This window comes from Thermobia domestica, chromosome 17 (genome assembly GCF_964235325.1).
Source record: "Thermobia domestica chromosome 17, izTheDome1.hap1.1, whole genome shotgun sequence".
NCBI classification, from domain to species: Eukaryota; Metazoa; Arthropoda; class Insecta; order Zygentoma; family Lepismatidae; genus Thermobia; species Thermobia domestica.
In genome coordinates, this window is record NC_137470.1 from 110,507,497 (window position 1) to 110,525,477 (window position 17,981).

Here is a 17,981-nt window from a genome sequence, read left to right on the forward strand (position 1 = left end):
ATGAAAAATTTGTGTGTAAGCAAAACGTCTAATTGGTGAATTGTCGCTTTATGAATTCCAGTTGGAGCATAATGCAGCAAAGGGGCTACTGGAAATATTAGAGACAGAGTACTATAAATCATGTTCCAGCAAAAAGATTGTTCTTAAAGTTTAAATCTGAAAATCAGGATTTGGAAGATAAGGCACCAACCACTGACAGACCTTTCATTCGTGCCCTCTTCGCAAAACAGTTTAGGCAAATCCATGTATCAGCACTCGGCAACTGCCAGCAGAACTCGCTACTTTACATTCAAGAATTGTACGTCATCTCTTTCTAGGAAAAGAAAAGAAGTTGCCGAGTTGTACCGTATGATCTGATTCCAGCACAAGTGAAGCGACGTGTGGATATGTGTTGTTCGCTGCTACAAAAACCTTATGATAATCGTTGTTACAGTCAAATCGTGACGTCAGATGAAAAATGGGTTTTCTACTGCGATTCAAACATGAAAATTCAGTGGTTAGACCCTGGTTAGCTACAAGAACCGGTAGCTAAACGTGGAAGGTTTGCGTACAAGATGGTGCTGTGTGAATGGTGGAACTATGGAGGAGTGGTCTAACATGAATTTGTTTTAAATGGTCGTGAAATCACAGCTGGGCTCTACTCTGAACAACTCCAGTGATCTAGCGCTGCTTTGTCACAGAATCATCCGAACTTTGGCCAAACCTTGCAACGGATTTTACAGCGTTCCACCAGACGTGGGATAATCAACCCTTTCAAAAATACATGAACTTGATAGTGTGGAACTTTTACTTCACCCACTTTATAGTCCCCATCTCGTTCCAGTGATTATGGCTGAGTTCCGGCGTGGTAGGACTTTCTGAAATCAAGGAAAGGTGGAATTCCAGGTCCATAAGTTCTTTTCCTCTATAAAAGGCTGATATCATGCCGGAATTCAAAGTTTGGCTCACCACTGGCTACTACTATTTGAACACAATGGAATTAATTTTGAAAGTAGATGAGCTTAGCCTTTTTAGGTATTTTTCAATAAAATATACCACAAAGAAAATCAATATTTATGACTCATCCTCTGAATTTATTCGACTATAAGCTGACTCATAGAAACTCAAAAAAGAAAATATGAAAAAAAACTGAAATTTATAATAAAGCATACAAAGCATAATGTATATATTTTCTTGCTACATGATAAAATGTTGCTAAATGCTAATAAATTCTGAAAAATTAATATGCGTTTACTGTAAACAAATTTATATTTCTTGCTGTGAATATCTAAAATATCTGTCTGCTAAATCCAAACATGAACAATATAAAATTTGCATTTCTTACTTGATAAAAGCAAAAACCCACTAACTCAGCAACACTGAGTCTATGTGATAGCAAAAAACTTATTTCTAGCGGCTTCTGGTGATATTCTTTGGATATTGCCTGCTTTACCGACCGTGTTAACGATACCGATCCTAAGCCGAGTAGCATTCGGGTATTTGAAAAAATATCCACGCGCTAGGAATGGCAACATATTAAGAACGAAGGAAAGTCAATCCGCACGAACATCATGCAAGAAAACAGTTGTTTTCGTATAGGCGTATCATGCAGCAGTTGTTCCCAGTACTCCTCAACAAGATTTTTTTAAGGTAATGTAACGTTCTCGCGAGACAGGTAGTATTGTAGATGAGTTTAGAAGCAGCAGACTATCAACAATTCCTAGGTAGCAAATTGTCCCACGACTCTCAAAGATATGTGGTATAACATAATCAAAGCCATGAGTGACATCGCAGCTAACACAGAGAAAAAGGTGCAATAAAACACGTGTCACCGAGTAAGTTTGTAACTTGAAGTTAATGGAGGGTATCTTTGAATACCTTTATAATGGTAATGTAAGGCTTTCATAGTTAAAATGGAAGTGAACTGTATCTTATGAAAGTGTTATAAAATGCTGCTAATCACTACTTTCTTTGAAATTGCACTGAATAATCTGAATCGCACTGTTGCTAGTCTCAATAATTTCAATTCAGAGTTCAGGAACTTCTCAATCGCACTGTATAACCATTCCTCGCAAATTGTTACTGGAATTTATACCTGGAGAACTTTTATTAAAACTGAAAGATAGCAAACGAAGTTCCAGCACTAAGAGATTGCTTATGGCATTACTAGAAACAGCATGGAACTTAAATCCGATGACAAACGAATATCAGTATTATTAATACTCCTTCAAAATGAACCAACAGCATCGTAAATGAAAGAATAATGTTGATTATTTTCCTTGAAAATTGTTATTAACAAAAATTGACGGAAACCAAACTGCCCAATTAAATGTAATCTGACTACCTGCTATAATATATTAGTTAATATACTGACAACCTGCTATAATTAGTTACTAGCTCTACCCAAAAAAGCGGTATCCCCTCCCCCTTTCTTTTACTTTGGAAACACACACTTTTTAACGTATTTGCTCAACGTAACCTATATATATATGAATTTTTATCATAAAATTTAAACGTACTGAAATTCTTAGAAATTTTCTGAATACGTAATGGAACGTGTAATGTATTATAGGTGCCTGTCGCGTTAGACATTCTTTTGTTAACTATAAGCAGTGCTATTTCCTGGAGGCAGGAGGTACCGGCATGTTTGTTTTTGAAGTTAAAAAAATGCGAATTTGTTATTATTTTTTTTTTCAAATTTAATCGATTTGAAGGTTGTAGGAACAGTATATTATGTACACTCATGTCCAAAATTACTGTTGCATGTCTATAAATATGTTTTGTAGGAATATAATTTCATAACGAATCCGCCTGATATTTCTTATAATGTTAGTATGTGTATAATTGGCAAAGACACATATGTGGTAAATTTCATGTCAAAAGAGAAGTAAATAAGAACAATAAAACGAAAATAAAACTTTCTTGTCCATTTAACAACATTTTGTTTTATTCATTCTAATTGTCGTATTTATAATTCTTTTCATATGAAATTTACACACAAATATACATTTCTCGATTATGCACATAGTATCAGTATTAAAAGTACCCTGCAAAATCATTATCAAATTATATTCTTACAAGAAGACAATTATAGATATGCGACAATCATTTTGGACATGAGATTACACTTAAAAGGTAAGACTATCAATAGTTTGGAGCACCTATTAACTTCTTCAACTTGTTTCAATTTTAACCTTTGCCACAGTCGCTCTTAAAATTCTACTTCAATGAAAGAAAAGCAGTTCGCGATTTCTGTCACTACCTTCAGAAATATTAAGATCCGGACAAACTATTTCTTACAATTTTGATCACGAAGTTTATTGTCTTTGAACAAATGTGAGAAGGATTATCGGGAAGGTTCTAGATTACTGGTCCCCCATGTAGATTAGTAGCTGGGTAGGTTTCTTTCTGTACTAAAGTTTATACATTTAACTTATACAGTACTGCCGAGCGAGCGTTAGCGAGTGAAGGCGGGTTAGAGCTCCGCAGGGCACGTTGTTTTCTGTCTTTATTACTGCTCAATGGGAAGGGGGACCAGTAATCTAGAACCTTGCCGGATTATCTCAAAGTTGGAATATTTATATTACAAATTTGAGATCACTTGAACGCGTATGTTTAAAAATAATTCCCGTGGATTCAGCGTTCTCGAAATGAAATGATACCTTTCAGTTTAACGTCCCACTCTTATGCCCTTTAAGCTAAGGGAGACAGAAGATTAAGACAAGTGAATGATGATGGAAGAATTGGAGTGAAACTGTGGGAGGAAACAGAAGTACCCCGAGAAAACCCACGGAACGACGTTGTCCACAACAAACTTACTTGGCCGCAGATCAAACCAGGGAGTCCATGCACTAGAGGTAAGCGCTCTACCACTGTGCCAGTGTGCCCTCCACAGCGGTCTCAAATTAGAATAAAATTTGCAACCATAAATGTATCCAAGCATGGTCACTTTAACTATTGGCATAACTGGTACCTCAAAGATCTCAACTTTGACGTTATTTTTATCATGAAAACACGGACGGACAATTTTTTTTAAAGTTCCACTGTATTCAGTATCATTAAATTGATATAAAAAGGACATTTAAAAATTAATCCAAGCATGGACACTTTCTACTAGGGGCATGATTATTAGCTTTTTATGAAACATTTGCTTTAGGTTTCGCGTTGTTTGATATAGGAATATACGGGATTAGAAGTGTGTAACACTTACGCCTTCTTTCTCATTTTCCATCAACACTTTCTTCAAGGCAACAACTTTTTTTGTCTTCTTCTCCCGTGCTTTAAACACTTCTCTGTAACAAGAATACAGAAAATACAATATATTAAAAATGTGAGTTTTACATCTCATTATAAAGCAAATATCTTATTAGTTCAATTACTTCATCAAGGAAACCTTATATTACAAATAGTATGAGCCCTTTCCCCTACTAAGAGTGTATATGTCTCCTTTGGTGATTCTTGCATGTTTAAAGGACAATATATTACAAATGGAGGGAAATATTGACCTGTAAGAACAGTCAAGTTCTCTTTCAACCGCCTCGTACTCAATGTCATATTTGAGTGGAATATTTTAATGTTTTAGCTTGAAATAAAAATTTCAACCCGTTAAAGACAATTCACATTTATGTAACTAAATCTGGTTCGGGTAAGAACAGAGAGCATGCTTTTCAAAATGGACACACAAGTAAATTATTATTACCCTCTCCAACACAAACAATGAATTTCTACTGACTGCTTCTAATATGTTACACTTCTACATTTATATCGATTTACAGTTCATTCTTAAGGAAAATACGGTCCAGAGAAACCACACTTTCAAGGACAAGATCCTAAGTTTCTCTTAACATAACCACTCAATAAGCATAGCTATACTTTTAACAAATACAGAATAATTATCATGGTGTGCGTCAATCAACAGGCGTGAAAATCCGAAACCTTTATACGAAGAATTACCGTTATACATACCACTAGAAAATAACAAACACCTCGCACAAGTACGTATCAATTACCTCGCACTTACCAGCATGCAACTTCTCGCAGGAGAAAGCTGACAATGTCTTAGGCGGCAGACGCAAGTAGGAACTGACTGACTCCCGGGATAAGGAGTCAACTTCTACAAGGTGCCAACGACCTCCTCGTAGAACGGATCAGCGGGTAGAGGTCAGGGAACCTTGTCCTTAAGAGAGGAAACTGTTCTATAAGGCGGATGAACCACAAGGTAGTCAACGGCATGGAAATGTGGACTGAAAATGGAAATTCTACCACATTTTTATTAGAGGGACCGAGAAGGAGACTGGAACGTAACAACTTTACGACGTGCGGGCAAATTTGAAAATTAGGTTTTAATTGAACAAAAGGTGAAATAATATCGGGAAGCTACACAATATTATATTCAGCTGGAGTTAAGGTCAAGAATGGTGTCGCGATAACTATGAGAAATGCAAAGCCAGTTGATAATATTGTAATATAAGTGTACATGTCAACAACTGACCATGATGATAATGTAGTAGAATATATGACGAGATTACTGACATACTGCATCATGAGAAAAGAGGCCAGGTCAACGCCATAGTAATGGTAAACTTACTAATACCGTGGTGGGAGAAGAATCTAAGAATAAAGCAGTGGGATCACTTGGACTAGGTAGAAGAAACGCACAGAGCCAAATAATGATCGACTTCTGTACGCGCAGGATTTACCGGTGACAAATACAAGGTTTAAAACAGAAAAACAACGCTGTACACGCAGAAAAGTCCATGAAATAAAAAAAAAAACTACTAAATCGATTATATTCTCGTCAAGCAACGTTTCCAGAATAGCGTACGGGACGTTAAGACACTACAAGGAGCGGACTTTGATTCGGACCACAATATCCTAGTAACGGAGATGCAAACTTGGTTAAAGTCAATAAAGAAAAATGAGAGAGAAATTGAAAACTGAATTTAAAACGACTAAAAAGCATAGATATTAATGTGAAAATGACATAGAAGAATAATTCTGTCAAATAAACGACTGGGTAAGCAGCGTGTAAGAAAACTGGGGAAAAGTTAAGCAGATTCTTGAGTTGAGTTGAGTTGATTTTGAGTTTAACGTCCCGTTCAGCAGCGAGGCTATATGAGACGTGGACCTACTGATTAAGGTGGAATCCAAACCACATGAGCTCCCACCGAGAATCGAACCCGATCTCCCACGCAAAAGGCGCGTATGCTAACCGCTTAGCCCCGAAGGAGCTCTTTAAGCAGATTTTGTTAGATGTACTCAACTACAGAGAAAACCATGGGTAACTGAAGAGATGCTGAAATAGATCGAGCAACGCAGAAGGGTGAAAACCACGGACATCTAAAAATACAATAGGCTCAATAATGAATTGAAAAGAGAAACTGAGAAAGCAAAAGAGAAGCGTATTGAAGTACTATGTGAAGAAAGAATGTAACTTGAACTCCTTAGCAAATATGATTTATCAGAAAGCACGGGAATTCGGTGGAAGAACTAACAGGATTATACGCGAGTTTGAAATCAAAGATCAACGTAGCCACTGACCAGAGAATCCTTAAGATTTGGGAAGTACATAAAAGATCTATATGATCAGAAGAACCGCCCAAGAGATATCGTAATCGAAGCAGAAGAAATGGATGAAGACGACAAAAGACCCAGTATACTGAAGAGTGAAGTAGTACAAGCCACCATTGTCATGAAAAGGAAGAAAGCCACTGGAGACGACGAAATACCAACAGATTTGCTCAAGAGATTAAAAGACACTGCAGTGACGTACTTATTTAATAAGCATCCATCAAAACCTACTACTATAAACCTAACTACCAGAAAATACTATTGCACTGGCTATTATACAAATTCCAACGAATGGGTCAGTATTACTTAGTAACCTCCTTTAAGATGCACATGTACGAATTGATCAAAGTTCAATCAGATAATTAAATACTTCTGTAGTATCACCCTTAGTACTTACCCAAAGGTTCCTTGGCCAATTTTGGCCAGCTTTTCGTATTTAGAAACTTCATCACAATATGGGAAATCATACTCTTCAATGTATTTTTCCTTTTCCTTAGTGTTCATCTCAAAAGTCCAGTTATGCACTGAGAGTCAGAAGTAAAATTCTAGTTTTCTGAAAGTAAATGAAAAAAATAGTTGTATGTATTAAAAAAAAAAAAAGTTTTAAAAGATATGATTCAATGCAGAAAAAAAGTACCGAAGCACTTATAAAAGAATTAACTGAATTAAATATGAAGATAAGCACTTAACATTAAAAAGTTATCTTTTAGGTGTACTGAATAAAATCGTGACACTTAAAGATTTACTTTTATAATTTACACTTTTTTAGTGTACGCTTATGACCAAGAGTGTTTGCCGACTGCATGAAATTTATTGAAAATAAACTAGTAGTAACATGTAAATTTTTTTGTATTCCTAAGGCAGTATCTTATTAAGTATTCTTCCTTTTGGAAGGTCCTGGGATTAATGAGGTTTTCATTATTATTATTATTATTATTTCAGATTTGGGCCTGGAAATGTTTCTTCCACGTTTCTCGATCTTCATCTTCCTCTTTTAACTCCCAATATTTTCTTCTATTTCCCAAATCATCGATCACTTTGTTCTTCTTCCTATTCCTTGCTTTGCTTCTATGGCGACATGAAGAAGAAAATTTCTTCGCAAGATGTCTCCAATCCAATTCGCTTTCCAACGAAGACTGCTGGCTAGAAGCGTCCTCTTCTCTCTAATCCGCTTTAAAACATCTTCATATGTTACTCTTTCTGTCCATTTTGTCTTCTCCATCTTCCTCCAACACCACATTTCCAAGCTTTCTAAATATTTCTTCTCTAACTTCCGTAATGTCCAAGTCTCTGAACCGTAAAGTCCAATGCTCCACATGACACCTGACGAACTTCTTCCTTAGTCCAGAATTAAGCCAAGGCAGTATCTTACATATAAAAATGAATGCTTGTGTGTTTGTCGGGTATACAAATCCACACCTTCGACTTATTACACTTTAAAGTAATTTTAATGAAGATACCGTGGGTTATATACAACTTTTGGTTGGTATTCTGAGGAGGAGAAATGATTAAAAATTTACGTAAACAATATCATATCTCACCAATTCCTCATGTTCGGAAGATGGAGCTCAGTACGTAAACTTATTTCCAAAAACAAGCCGACATACAAATATGACGGGATGAAATGTAAAAATAAACTATTTTCGGGGTCGCTAAGCTGATTGGCGACAGTCCCATGACACTTGAGGAAACGTTAACTGAAAAACGTGCTTGTCTGCTTAACTGGGATTTGACAGAGGCAATGCCGAATGTGTTGCTTGACGTTATTTAACATGCCCAGTTCCTTATTTTATGACATGGGCAGCGCGGAAGATGTTGCGCATGTGAGTTAGACCAGAACTGACAGAGCAATTGCCAAAGGCGTTGCTCTTCTTTAGTTTATTTTACTCAGTTCTTTATTTTAATATATTCTGCACAAATACTATTTTTCATGTGCTACGCCGGTTATTTCAGCTAGTTATACATTATTTCGTGTACTTTATCGAGTATCCATTATCAAGAACTATACAGGCTCAAAATATACTCAGCATCATTGTCCTTTACATACTTAATGTTCCACCTTCAATGGAAATCCTCACTTTTTTAAATGTAAAGAACACTAACCTAGTAATGTTTTAATAGATTACTGTGTTTTGGGGGGAGAGAGGGCTATTTATTTATTTATTGAAGATTTCCCTTGAAATCGAAGCTTTAAGCATGTGAAGATCATAATGCTAACTATGATCTAAGGCTCTACAGTTCTTGATAATCGATACTAGATAAAGTACCTGAAATACTCGTACTTAGTGGTCACCTAGTACAACAGGTGGATATAGTGAGTTAAATTTATGTCACATTTAAGGTGATTATTTTTATGAGATTCTATCCTACTGCATGTCCCTCGCTATGACCAATTATATTTTATAGAATACACGACTCCGTTCGTTCACCTGTTTGCATTTTAAATCTTGATAATTTTTCTTTATTTGAGTTGAATATGCCCTTATGCATCAAATAATGCAACAATAAGCGGGTAAAGAAAGAAAGAAAGAAACTGGAGCAGCAAAATGGAACAGTTACTGTATAACAAACTAAAACTGCTCCCCTACACCGTGCTCGTGGGTTTTCTCTGAGTTCTCCCGTTTCCTCCCACTTTCTTTATTTCACCATTTCATTCATTTCTCATTATCACCGTCTCCTTTATCCTAACCGGCATAACCGTGGGACGTTAAACTTAAATATTTCATCTCATTTTTAAAACTGCTCCCATCTTTGCACAAAATTTGCTAGCACGTTCTGTAAATTTCACCCAGATTCTACAATAAAAACTACTGTTTGCTGGTGCATTGTTAACCGAAAATAATAAAAATGGAATGCTACGTTGCTTTCAACAATAAGTAAAGCAGTAACTTTTTCCACCACCATATGTAATAACCGGATATATATATATTAATTTTAAATTTTCATTGCTAACAGGATGCAAACCAGACAGTGAATTAATAAAATAAACATTGCTTACTTAGTTAAAAGAGTCACTTTTCTGGAGCAAAACGAACTAGTGATGCAAATGTCATAGATGCACAGATATCAACGATGCAGATGTACATCTACGTTATGTTATGATGTAGATGTACAAATATTTATATATAGAGGCTAGCAAAATTTGGTATTCTTTTAAATGCAAATTCTTGAATCAACATATTACACAAAATACAGCTCAGCAAGTACGTATAAAACTGCAGATTAAGAATAAGAGGCCCACATTATACAAATTTTATACATCAAATTTTCTCGCTTTAAATACTATAATACATCCTAATATGATATTTATTTGGGGCATGCACGATGAATCACGTACGGATTTGCTGAACGCCAGACAAAATTATCTATAATCTGATTTCCGGAAACTAATGTCATGTTTCGTCGCAACACGGTCTTTTACTAGGGCACAAAAGCCCATGTTTTTTGGAAACAACGGCATATATATATATATATATATATATATGCCAAACAGTCTCTACATAGGTCACTTTTTTTTTCTTTTTCCCTCGCCGAACATCTCCTAACTGCAATTTAATCTTGTCTCAAATGCCAATTAAAATGCAACTCTATAGCTTTTATTTATGAGGTGAACTCGCTGAGAGGTCGTTCGCCATTATGGTATGCATTTAAATCAACATTATCTACGTTCTTACTCCTAGACGATTTCAAGGTTTGTACTTTCTATAAAATGTTTCTCTTGTAATGCTGATTTAAACATGTAATAAATGAAATATGGAAATGTAACTTTTGCTTTGTTACACTAATAAACATAAAAGTTGAATGCGTTGTTTACATTAGTGATCAAGCGAACTTTTAAGTGCTCTATCTACGTTGATTTATCGCCTGTTTATTTCAAGAGTGACGTAACTCAAAAACCGCCCTTATTGACTTACGGGCAGAAAATGAAAGCTAATCTTGATGCCTATCTCTGTTAAAAGTTTCACAGATGTGCTTCCAAGACTGGGCGTTAGAGAGCATTTGTGTCGTTCTTGCGCCAAGCAGTTTTCAATGCGTTTCAAAAAATGAAATTTTTGAGTTTTACGTCCCACGTTTATGCCGACTAGGTCAAAGGAGACTGTGATGATGAGCAATGAATGAAATGGTGGAATGAAAAAAGCGGGAAGAAACGGCAGAACCCCGAGTAAACCCACGCACACGGTGTTTGTCCATCACAAAGTTCACTTGGCAGGAGCAGGGTTTGAACCCGGGACTCAAGGAGTTTCAAAACTGTCAAATGCTTTTCCTGTAAAGTCAGGAATTTCGAGTTATGTTACTCTTTAAATAAACAGGCGATATGTCACATGCTGGTCCCCAACATACATAACTTCCTTAAACATTGCTCTTCCTTCATGAATTAACAGATTTTATATCGGTGAAATTTCCAAACAGTAGAACCCTGAAAGTGAAGTTACAGGTACACTCCTCTGGTTTCACACAAAGCGAACATGAAAGAGTAAGCATAAATAGTGACTGTATTTTATAAAAGTACTAGGGCTTACAGTACTATGCACACACCTAACATCCATAAGGTGTCAGCTTCCAAGAGGCCCACCAGCTTCGCCCCGAATTGAACAGGAATAGATGCAATTATTACTTGTAGTGACAACCAAGCACAGGTAGATAATAGTTTTTCGCACAATTACGGTTTTTATGGCATATCAGTTTCCATGTATATGATCATTCTGTACACCATTACTTGAACATGTGCCAAGAGAATATTTCAGATGTATTCCAGACGGCGGCCTCGGATAACACCCATATGAACCTGTTTTTAACGTTATATTACTACTTCTCTCTTCTTTCTTTATTATACCTTATCTACAATTACCCCTGTTTCGTTTCAGGTCTTCACTATTCACTGTTAATCACACATATTTCTTATTTTCATCGCCACTTCGTCCTTCCTCACATCCGTACGCATCCATACAGTATTACTGAGCAAAATTAGTACCCTCGAAACTGTTAGGTGTTATAAACCGCACACTATTCAGAGATTACTAAAACAATCAATCTTTCCCTTCCCAGTGCGATGGAGGATATAGGCTCGAAACTACTACTAAAAATTCGTGCATGATATCTTTTCTTGTAATGTATTTGGATAGATAGTCTGACAAATATCCATTAAAGTGTTCCACCTTCTTCCCTTGCGTAGGGATGTAATTACGAACTATCTCTACATTGAGTCAATCGACTGAGTATGCACTTTATCAGGGCCGTTTGGGGGTGCAGTCCCCCATCAAAGACATGTTGCTAGGACATTACAAGTTATAAAACGTATACGAAAATACTACATTCCGCATACGAAGCATTCAATAGGTGAATCTTAAATTCTTAAAAAACGATTTTTTTTCAGCATCACATGCACTCTTACTACCTTAGAAAGTTTTTGTTACAGGAGCACCATTAATAGATGCAAATTAACTTCACGAGGGTTGAACATAAATACAGTGTGTGGACGATTGGCACAAGAACTGCAGTGGATTAACACAAACAAACTTGCGGCCACGAAAAAACACTAATCATATCTAACCAAGTCAGGGCAAGAACGCAGCAGAGGAGCCCACACGGCAGCGAGAGAGCGCGTCCGTGATGTTGGGTATATGCATGAGGATTGTGGTAAACACTTCATATGGCATAAAACTCATGGATTGTGTGTCGCAAAGCTCTGCGACACTTGCATTATCAATATGCAAACTGCCTTTACATAGCACATTTTTCTCGAATCCTATTGATAAATGAAATACAAAACTTCTTCCGTGTACTTTCAACATTTATGCTCCCTAACATGGGTTTATCACCGAACATTTTGCCCCATATCACCATATGTATCTTCGATGCAATCACCTCTTACTAGTCTCTGCTCTTCATCTATGTATCTCACTCCATTACAGATGCATACACATCCTACCTTAGTTATTAACATAGCGGGTTTGAAACACTGTCATATTGTGCTCTACTGCCTGTTCATTTCATACCGATATAGCACCAATTCGCAAACTCATACAATCTAGATTTTAATTTCGTTCTTTTCGATTATTAATCAACCTACAGTGGCGACCATTAACTTTTTCTTACTCTCATGCTGACATTTTGTCTGATGCTGTACATTTTCCCGTATGTCTTGCATTTCGGGGCCGCCATCTGCGGCAGTTAACCCTTAAAAATTTATTTAGAGCAAGAAACGGACGTACAAGAACATTAGAAAACGATACTCCTAATCTACACTATGCCTATGATTACTCCTGAGAAAAAGAGTCTCCAAGCTGTACTTGGTAATGACTAGAGGCTAGCATTGCACCTAATGCTGTACACAGCCAGGCGAAAGTGAAGTGCTTGCACGGGGGTGTGACTGTACGCTACTTTTGCTACAGTTACAAAGTAGTAAACAACATATTGTGTAACTTCAAAATTAGGGTGACCAGACGTACTGATTTTCGCAGTACAGTACTTTTTTTTTTTAAGAGCTGTCCTGCGTGTTCCGAAAACGCACAGAAAATCGAAAAATGTCCATGTTTTTTTTTAAAATGTTCTCAATTAACTTATTTGCAATATTTTAATGCTTCGTTCTTTATTCACATCACTTTGAATCACAGACATCCTTTTCCTGAATGATGAACCATTGTGTTTTATAACATTCCTTAAAAGATTAGGAAAGGAGAACAATCAACAAAATACTGTTCTACAGTACATTGTTTTTTACTGAGAAGGTCTTGTTGAGATATTGGTAAGGCAGTGAAGATAAGAGGAAGAAGTTCTCTCATTGCGGTCTAACTTTTCCTTCATTCCTTTTCCTTAAAATAATCCCCTACTCCAAAAATCGATTTTAAAAAAATCTTAGTCGAACACTAAGTTTCACTGTACGTTCAAAAAAATAAACCACTCTGTCATTCATTAAAGCATCTGGAGTTGCGTTGAATTCCTGCAAATACTTTCGTTCAGTGCTCTTCTTTTTAACAGAAATGAATGATTAACTTACGGTTAACGTTAAATGAAATAAGGCCAACGCAGTAAACTATCATATATTATATTTGCGTCCTACTTTCTGCTTTTCAGAATCTGGTCAGTCTATTCAAAATACACGCTCCTGCTGCGCATAGATAAGTAGGGCCGCTTTAAAAGGGTAAAGTAGGGTAGGATCGGGTAAGGTTAGGAAAGTGACCCATTTTGTCATAATTAAATTACTATAAATTTTTCGTGTCTATATAGGACACCTGCTGGAGCCGACATTGTAAAGTTTAACACGAACTGTTCAACACTGTTTCTATGCTCATATAAAACTTAAATTTAGTCTACCTACAGAAATATGACCCTTAAACATTACGTTCCCCTAATGAATTAACAGATCTTCGTTGCACAAGTTAATAAAAATGTCCCTATATTAAATTTCGCAATTCAATCGTTTAAATGGTGCATAAGTTTACAGGCATATTATAAGCCCGTATAGTCGGTATTCAGGATCCAAGGAAATAAGGGTACGTAATACAGTGCGTGATTAGTGAAAGAACTATAACTCATTAAGAAATGTTTGGAACTCATTAACAAGTTCCGTTAAGGCCAATCGTGACAACTGAAAATTTGTAAAATTTACCGGTAAGAATTGATGAGTGTGGTTGCTGTAGAGTACGATAGAATAAAAAAGTGAAGAAATTAAGTGTTCACTTATGAATATCGGTGATAGTGAAGACGGATATATTTTACTATGGCGGAAGGTTACACTATTGTGGAGACAGTACACTGAACAAATGGTGAATATCTGTGTGGGCTGTGATACAACAGTGTTGTGTGCAATTCAATACCAACAACGAGGAAAATTTGCTCAAATTGTGCGAAAGATACGATGTCCAAAGTATAGGAAAGATGTTAAAACTTGATCTGATTCGTTTTTTAGCTCTGCGCCCCTTTCAGCAGTGAGTCTAAATGAGACGTGGACCTACAGTTTAAACGTGGGATCCGAACCACATGAACTCCTAGCAGAAGTGAACCCGTGTTTCCCAACCCAAGAGATGCTAAGATAAAGAAAATCAACATTATTTTGGTAAAAGTTGCAACAAAGGGAACATTTTTCAAACGTGCTTATTGTTACTGCAAAAGTGCTGTATTTAGTCCATAAGAAAGACAAGTAGCGAACTGCTATGTGAAGGAAGTGTACAACGTGATCATAGAAGTGTCGTAAAGCTGTGCCACACGCAAGGAATGCTTTTATGACATATGAAGTGTCTGTCTAGTATCCCTGCTTATGCGAGAATTCACCCAAATTCACACTCACTGACGCGCCCGCTCCCTAAGAACGCAACCCCTTACTTAAACTCGGGCCCCCAACTGCGTTCCTGCCCTGACTTGGTTAGATAAGATCCGTGCTTTTTAATGGAAACCAAGCATAAGTTAGTTCGTGTTTTATAGTCGGCCATCCTAAAGTCAATCTGCACCCAGTAATGCAACACCTTACAAACTCTGAAAGTCAGTAAGGGAGCATTTGTTAACAGAAAATAATATTGTATGAATGTAAGTCAGCACTCCAAAATAGAAAAGTACCGTAAACAAACCGTAACGCAGGTTTACCTAACTCCTCAGCCAACATGCCAATGCATTCTGCAGGCAGTTTCTAATTTTTCATCTGCTACTTCTGTCCATTACTTCGCGGGACTTAACGGAATATATTTCCCCCTTAATTTTACATGTTCTAAGGGAGAGAGAGTATAGAAAAATAGAAGTTATTATGATATTATTTCTACGGAGATATGTTGCATCTCTCTAAAACTTTTCTGCGTTTTCTTAACTTGTCTGAACAAAATATCACTAATGATTTTGCGTAAATGATCGACAGAAAAACAATATCTCAACACGTAAATAAAAATTAGTGCGATTGGATGCTAACTTTAATATTTTATTCTAATTCATGTTAGTTCCCTAAGAGTTAAACAATTTATCAACTTCCTACAAAAGAAAAGGGATATAGTATACATGAAGCTGCATCAGTTCCCGAAGGAGCAGGACGCTCATACTTTTAGGGATTATTCATTGAGTATGTACGAACTTACAAAGGGGGTAACAAAGTGACTTTTATTTACTTATCGACTGATACGAAAATAAAAAGAACGTACCTGTACTTTATATCTGCATGTGTAGTGCCCTTGTACTTTATGACTATGTGTGTGTGTGGGGGGGGGGAATTTAACGCATATCGCATGTCTTGTGCACATGGATACTTCTTACTATAGCACTACGTAGAAAATTTATGGTATTTCATGTAGAAGTGGTAATAGATCACAGAAGAAACGCAGATCAGGGGTTTTCATGTATCCTATTACCATTGCGCATATATGAAACAAACCTGCACAAGGTGGTGGTTAAACTTCTTGTATTATGCATACATCTCTTCTCACATACGCTTCAAGTAACAAGTTCAAATTGTAAAGTAAAACAATAAACGGCCTATGCTTAGCAGAAGGGGTCCAGCTCTTTTCTCTTAAAAAATGTTACAATTTTAGTAATTTCTGTTTACATTCGGTTAGTTTATGGTAGGATTGGTTAGTTTAAGTTAGGTTAGGCTAGTTTAGGTTACGTTAGGTTAGTTTAGCTTATGTTATATTAGTGTAGGAGTCCCGCATAATTTTCCAAAAAATGATAGAATTTCGCTTGTTTCTACTAATATTACGTTAGTTTAGGTTAATTCAGGTTAACTTAGGTTAGTTTAGGTTAGCTTACGTTAGTTTAGGTTAGATTTGGTTATGTTATGTTACGTCTAAGTACTTGCATCACTCATTTCTCCTGTAAATTTTGTGTTTTTTACGTGCTTCTGGACCCCTTGTACTAAACATACCCCCAATAAACATCACACACTGTCGACCGATTTTAAATCAGCAACTTGTTTTGAAAAGTTCTATTAAACATTTAGAGAACTTACGATTAACTCGGAAACTTTCTTACCAATTATGTACACAAACCTTATACTGATGATTTTGTTTATTTATTTTCCTCCTCCAACACTCACAACTTTGGTTTATGAGCTTTGTTCCCCTGTAACTATTGTCATGTAAATTTCCAAAACAGCACCAATGTTGGGTCAATCCCTTCTATTGTAATTGTTCTCAGTAATACGTAACTAACTTAACTTCATTGTTTACAATGAACGCAAAAGTTTTAATATTAATCTTTATACATTACAAATAATAATCGAAGAAACGACAGTCAGCCTGTACTCCCGCTATTAAAACTTTTGTTCCATATTCCAAATGTCATAATTTATTTTACCCTTCTTTACTGGAACGTGCGAGCAATGCATAATTTCATTTGAGAAAATAATAATAGCAAGAACTTCTGCAGCAATATACACTTACTAACTACTCCTCAAACAAACACTTCTCTATTTCTTGCCTATGCTTCGTAATCCACCACTGAGTAACATATCAAAACATGTTAAAACAGTGTTGCTCAGTGTTCTCTGCTCGAAAGCGTTGCCAGTCTATTCAACAGACAATCAAATGAATACTAAATGTGCTAAAATTCACATTACCAAACTACCAAAATGTAGAATGACTGGCGATTGAAAAACTGTTGATCTAGTGAAAATACTAAAAATATATTATTCTTAACCTAAAAATATACGATTCTTAAGATCAATATTTACACGTACAGATTAAGCTTAGACGTACCACTCGAAATAATTCTTTAAGAAATTATAATTCTTTAACTAACTTCTCTCTTAATGTCCTCCCAAAAATTTGCGCAGGGCGACACGACAATGCTTTACTTACATACATGAAACTTAAGGGAACCACCAGAAGTATTCATTGAAAAATTACAATTCCTTCATGACTTGCTTATAAATAAAGTGTACGGTCATATGCCATAAGTATTATAGTACAAACGACAAAAAAAAAAAAAAAAAAAAAAAAGCTAAGTGGGAACCAAAAAAGCACGAACCCTATCTAAAGGAGTCAGGGTACTGATTAGTGATTGCTGTAGATGATCTCAATGTTGTGCCTCTGGGACCCTACCCATGCACCCAGAGGCGGATCCAGGGAAGGCGAACGGGGTAATCGCCCCCTCCATAAGAGGAAACTTTCTTATTTTATATATATAAATCAGAGATGTGCGTCTACGCGTAAAAAACGATAGTTTACGTTTACGTGTCAACTATGCGTAGACAATGTAAACAACGTAGACTATGTAGAATATGTCAACAACACGTAATTTAATATAACATCGTGGACAATAAAGGAGCTTTATTTTGTCGTTACCTTGCGCAATTACGTACAAAATAAAATGCCTAGACCAACGAATAGTAACTTTCGAATACTAGTTTCGTCTTGATGAAGGAAAATGAAAAATATTATGCATTTTGTAAAATATGCAAGAAAAAATTGGCAAATACAGCATATTCAAGACTGAAAGCTCACAGGTGAGAATTA

The 17,981-nt window shown here is 36.2% G+C and overlaps 1 protein-coding gene across 3 annotated transcripts in view; it reads right to left on the minus strand.

Annotated features, from left to right (window-relative positions):
- Positions 1–17,047, minus strand: part of Cdk9 (Cyclin-dependent kinase 9) — a 57,716-nt gene extending 40,669 nt beyond the window's left edge. The window contains exons 1-3 of one of the 3 annotated variants that reach the window (XM_081744137.1): positions 16,908–17,047; positions 6,947–7,102; positions 4,190–4,271 (exon numbers count right to left, since the gene is read on the minus strand). In XM_081744137.1, coding sequence (XP_081600263.1) covers positions 4,190–4,271; positions 6,947–7,053 — 189 coding nt within the window. In that variant the 5' untranslated portion in view covers positions 7,054–7,102; positions 16,908–17,047. Of the gene's footprint in view, positions 1–4,189; positions 4,272–6,946; positions 7,103–16,514 lie in introns of all 3 variants that reach the window. The other 2 variants (XM_081744139.1, XM_081744138.1) reach the window with 2 other exon arrangements.
- Between the last annotated feature and the right edge of the window lie 934 nt (positions 17,048–17,981).